Source organism: Melanotaenia boesemani, chromosome 10, assembly GCF_017639745.1.
Source record: "Melanotaenia boesemani isolate fMelBoe1 chromosome 10, fMelBoe1.pri, whole genome shotgun sequence".
In the NCBI taxonomy this organism is placed as follows: domain Eukaryota; kingdom Metazoa; phylum Chordata; class Actinopteri; order Atheriniformes; family Melanotaeniidae; genus Melanotaenia; species Melanotaenia boesemani.
Genome location: NC_055691.1, coordinates 5,545,433 through 5,550,399, shown reverse-complemented (window position 1 = coordinate 5,550,399; position 4,967 = coordinate 5,545,433). Strand labels below are relative to the sequence as shown.

At 44.3% G+C, this 4,967-nt stretch overlaps 1 protein-coding gene across 1 annotated transcript; it reads left to right on the top strand.

Moving 5' to 3' along the window:
• The first annotated feature begins 287 nt into the window (after window positions 1-287).
• rassf10a (Ras association domain family member 10a) lies at window positions 288-4,710 on the top strand. Its single transcript, XM_041997957.1, has one exon. The coding sequence runs from the start codon at window positions 654-656 to the stop codon at window positions 2,073-2,075; it is 1,422 nt and encodes a 473-aa protein (XP_041853891.1). The 5' UTR covers window positions 288-653; the 3' UTR covers window positions 2,076-4,710.
• The last annotated feature ends 257 nt before the right edge of the window (window positions 4,711-4,967 follow it).

Below are 4,967 nucleotides of genomic sequence, written 5' to 3'. Positions count from 1 at the left end.
ATAATTCTTCAAATTTTCTCACCTGTGGAAGAGTAATAAATATAATCTCATGTGAACATTAACAAACATCACCCAAAACAAAATTCTCACCATCAAATCACGCACATTGACACGAGCCAGCTGTTGTGTCGACTTTCCACTAAAGACAACTTTGATTGTCTTGAGTGCAGGTTTGTGTGTGGGCGAAGTGAGGGAGGGTGTTTGTGAGACAGGGAGGGGGGAGGCGTGTCCCCGCTGTTACAGCAGCCTCCCGCTCCGTCCCGCACAGCAGAGCCGCCTGTCCTGACGCGTGGACGCGCTTCTCCTCCTCTCCTCTCTGGAGCAGCAATCTGCCGGGGAGAGAAGTATGAAGTCCCGGCCGGCACACCTCTGAGGGACCATGCAAGGATGCTATTTCACATTAGGATTATTTTGATAGAAATTGAAGTTGTTTGGACTTGAATGTTTTTAAAACAGGATCTGGCAGGCAGCAACGGGAGTGAAGACAATTGGTTTTAGGATGAATGTTTTACATCTTCACATCTCGTCAGTTTGAGTTCTAATTATATTTTTAAAGATTTTAAAGCATCTAAGACTTCTTTACTTTGCTCTTAGTTGCACCACACAAACTGAGAGGATTCAGTTCAGCTTTTTTTTCTTGAGTTGATCCTGAGATGGAGCCGGAGGAGGGAAAGATCTCAGTATGGGTCTGCCGGGAGGAGAAGCTGGTTTCCGGACTCACAAAGCGAACCACCTGCGCCGATATTATCAAAGTCCTGCTGGAGGACCAGAACCTGCAGCAGAGCGTCTCAGCAGCGATGCTGTCCGGCTCCCCGCAGTCCTACTGCGTGGTGGAGAAGTGGAGAGGCTTTGAGAGGATTTTACCCAACAAGACCAAAATCCTCCGACTGTGGAGCGCCTGGGGAGACGAGCAGGAGAATGTCCGCTTTGTCCTGGTGAAGAACGATGCTTCGCTGCCCAACAACGGGCCTCGAAGCGCCGAGGCGCGGGTCGTACAGAGCCGGGAGAGTGGCAGTCCGGGAGGGTTGCTGAAGGGCACTGCTAAGACCTGCTGGACGGCCGCGGCCGCCGCAGCCAACCTGTCCCAGGAGAAACAGAGGCGCATCGTGAGGAAGGCTTTCAGGAAGCTGGATAAGATGAATAAAAAGAAAGAGCAGGCGGCTTCTAAGGATAAAAGTTCAGTGGAGAAGATGGAAACGTTGGTTCATCTGGTGATCTCTCAGGATCACACAATCCGCCAGCAGGTCCAGAGGATCAAGGAGCTGGACCGAGAGATCGAGCGCTACGAGGCTAAAGTGCACTTCGACCGCATTCAGAGACACGGGGTGAACTATGTGCAGGACACATACATGGTGGACTTCTCCACGGAGGACTTTAAGCGCAAAGCTGAGGACGCGCGGTGCACAGCGGAGGCGCTCGCGCAGTTCGAGGAGTACGCGCGCCGCTGCGAGGAGGTGGTGAGACTGCAGGAGGAGCTGACGGAGCGAGAGGCTCTGGTGGAGAGCATCACTGGGGAAATTCAGGAGGAGCTCAACCGCCGGTGGATGAAGCGGCGGCGGGAGGAGAGAGGGGCGGAGGCGGCGCAGGAAGCAGACGGCGTGGTGGAGGAGATGTCTCTCGCTGCGTCCGCAACTCCAACTGTGGAACCAGATGTGGAGAATCTGTCTGAGGACGAGCTGGTGCTCGAGGAGGAGAGAATCAAAACCCAACTGGATACCAGTTTGTACATCGGCCTGAGGCTAAAGACAGACCTGGACGCCATCAGAGGGGACTTAGACCTGAGTCTAGCACTCTGGGAAACCAAAGAGAGTGAACTGTTGGACCTGCTGGCCAAAGTTGAAACCATGGAGATAGAGAAAGTGAACAAAAAGCAGACTGATGATAGAAATGAGGAGGTGGGTGCACGGAGCTGCGATACTGAGCCGGGGACAGCAGAGAAGAGTGGTGGATGGGTGGAACAGGCTCGGGGTCTGTCAAAGGCCTGTAATACAAACGATGAGGACTCAGACACAGGTTTGAGCTCCATGCACAGTCAGGACTCTGACAACCCACCTGTGTGTGAATCACTGGTATAGACGTGCTTTGTTTGGAAGCATGTTGGACTTTTATGCAACTCCATGCCACAAACTCAGGGGCAGAGAAATCAGTGTTGGTTGTACTGGATCCCAGTTCAAAATGCACCTCTGTGTGGACAGTTCTATAGCAATAATTGTAGTCATTGCACAATAAGCTAGCGAGGTCAGCATGTGTAGACATAGTTTTGATACCAGTGTGCTGACCTTTGACCTCCATGAGGAAAGTCAGCAAAGCACCACTTATTAGAAGTAGCCTAGAAGAGTATTATAGCAAGCCACTTATGATCTATAGTCCTCAAACTAGCTCAAGGATAAACCTGATCACAGACAGCAGCCTGCTTCTGTCAGTATAATCTGACAATTTGCCTAAAGAGCTAAAAAAAGCAAGGCTAGGTGATGTTTCAATAGAAGTCGGCTTTATGGCCATAATCTGCGGGGTCAAGGGTCGACATGAAGTGTTCCTTAATGCACAGGAAATACGTGAGTCTGCTGCACAAGTTGACAAATCAGCTACAACACACGGTAGAAGCTTTTTTCAAATACACGCACAGTGAAAGTGGGATCATTCATTGCAGCTTTCACAAAATGAGACTGAAATTTAAAGAAATTTTAACCGCAAAAAATGATGCTGCTATAGATTCAGTCTTACATGTTTTTGGAAAAATTAATCTTTAGACTTTGGGAAATAGAGTAGAAGCATTATCTTTAAAAGCAAAGCATAACTGTTAGATCACTCCATGTCTTCCTATTTATTAGCATCTGTGCCTTAAGCACAAAAAAAGGATATTTTTACATAATAAGACGCTGAGCTGAGCAGAGGTAAAGCTTCCAAACTACTCTCTATAAGTCCTCTTCCTCTGTTAGATTTTAAAAATGAAAAAGTTTGTTTTTCTGTCTGTCTGAGACTTTCAGTATTGTTTAGAGTTGTGGCCTCTAACTTTGTGAGATTATAAACCTTTAAAAAACTAAATAATTTTTTTATGTTAAACATTTATATTAGATATGATCATTTCAAGCCAGCATAGTAAGTCCTGAAGAAGCCAAGAATAATATATAATTTTTAAATTATCTTATTTGATTTCTTTGTTGGTTCAGAGCATGACAAAGTTGATTTAGTGCAGCATCTTTCTGACAAAACAAATGAAATTTTGGCTTTTGTTTAAAGGGACAGTCCAGCAGTTTGGGAATACACTCCCATTGTGGCAGGAGACTTAAAAAAAAGAGACATGAACACAAATGGAAGCAGCAGACACTGGGATCTCCCGACTTTAAGTCCTTTTAGTATGGTTTTAACATCCATAAAGTGTGGATCTTACATTTCCTATAATGCTACTAGATAAGATCTTGAAATAAACCCTTCTGCAGCCGAACAGCCTGCTGCTTTTAAATCGCAGACGTCACAGTTTGTTAGACAAACATAAGACAAGCCTGATGACGTTGTTAGGCTTATCTGATGGAGTGAGAAAACATCACACATGTATTTTTCTCTAGGATGGAATTACCCCTTCTGATGGGTGAGCTGAATATCATGAGGAAAATCGGTGGAGTGCCCCTTTAAATCAGTGTATGGTTTGTTATAACATGAGTTTGGCCTCTCTAAAGAGCTTTGTTTCCATGAAAAGCTTCTTAGTCAACCATAATTAATGTGAGCAGAGAGGAAAAGCCTTGTGTGTATATTGAAGTTTAATTAAAGGAATTACTTCCTGCACCAAAGGGTTACTGTATGTTGTTGTGTAACATAGTCAGAAAGAGGGATACATATGAGCCTGCATGTTGGGTATCTGCAGCATCAGACTATGATTCAGATAATGCTTCATGTCTGATAAACAACTTTATGCAAACTTTCTACAGAGAGCTGGATATTTTTGGCCACTTTTTTTGTGATGTATTAGCATTAATTTCCAGTGTAGGCAAGAATAAAAAAAATTGTTCCACTTGTACAGAGATATAAATCTAAAAGTGACCTCGCATCTGAGTCTTTACAATATTGGACAAGTGAGTCCTGCTGTGAGTGCAAACACCTGTAAGATTAGACTTCAAGATGCTTTTGGGAGAAACAACCCATTTAGTATTCCTGCAGTCCTTACATCTCCGAACGCTGTGACATTAAAGGGGAACTATTTTAAGACACTTTTTATCCTGAGAATAGTTCCATAGAGTAGAATAGAGTATTTGCTACGCTTCTTGGTCAAACTGGCTCCTCTGAGACCTGCACAGACAAAAAAAAGCATCAGAAAATAAAAAAAGAAACAGAATGAATGATTTTAAGATACCTGCGGTGGAATTATTTACTATCTATATTGCCAGGATGTTGTGATGTCAGATCTTACATGTTGTACATTGTCCAGCTGTACATGGTGATAACTGATATCTTTGTAATGCCTAAAAGAAATAACATTGTTTCTGTGGAGTTAGCTGTATGCAAATACCCAAATGACCTGTGTGTAGCTAATCTATGTCACCTGATCAGGGACTGTTTGGATCTCTCAGTCTGTGACATTCAGCCTGCTTTTTTTCTAGATAGGTGGTTCTAGATCAAAAGTTTTATGGCTACAGCAAGAGGACTGGTGCACTGTGGAAGCAGCATAATGCACATCATCATATATGACTGTTTGTGTTGAAATAAAAATAAAAATCCAAACCTGACTCTGGCTTTTTTCCGTGTGACGGCTTAACAGCCCATCAGGGGGAAAAGTTTGGATTTACCTTCTTGGTTTTGGATGTGAAGGGTTTGCATGGCCCCAGGCTGCAGAGCTTGACATTGAAAAATGTGTTTCTGAGTGTGTGTTTGTATAATGCGAGTTGCTCCTCCTGTTATGCCATCTCGCTTGTCATGCATACTTGTGCTTAATCGCTGCTTCCTGATCACTCTTGCATGAACTGTTGCATTAA

Coding starts and splice junctions, on each gene's coding strand:
- rassf10a (XM_041997957.1), top strand. CDS start 654: ATGGAGCCGGAGGAGGGAAAGATCTCAGTATGGGTCTGCCGGGAGGAG.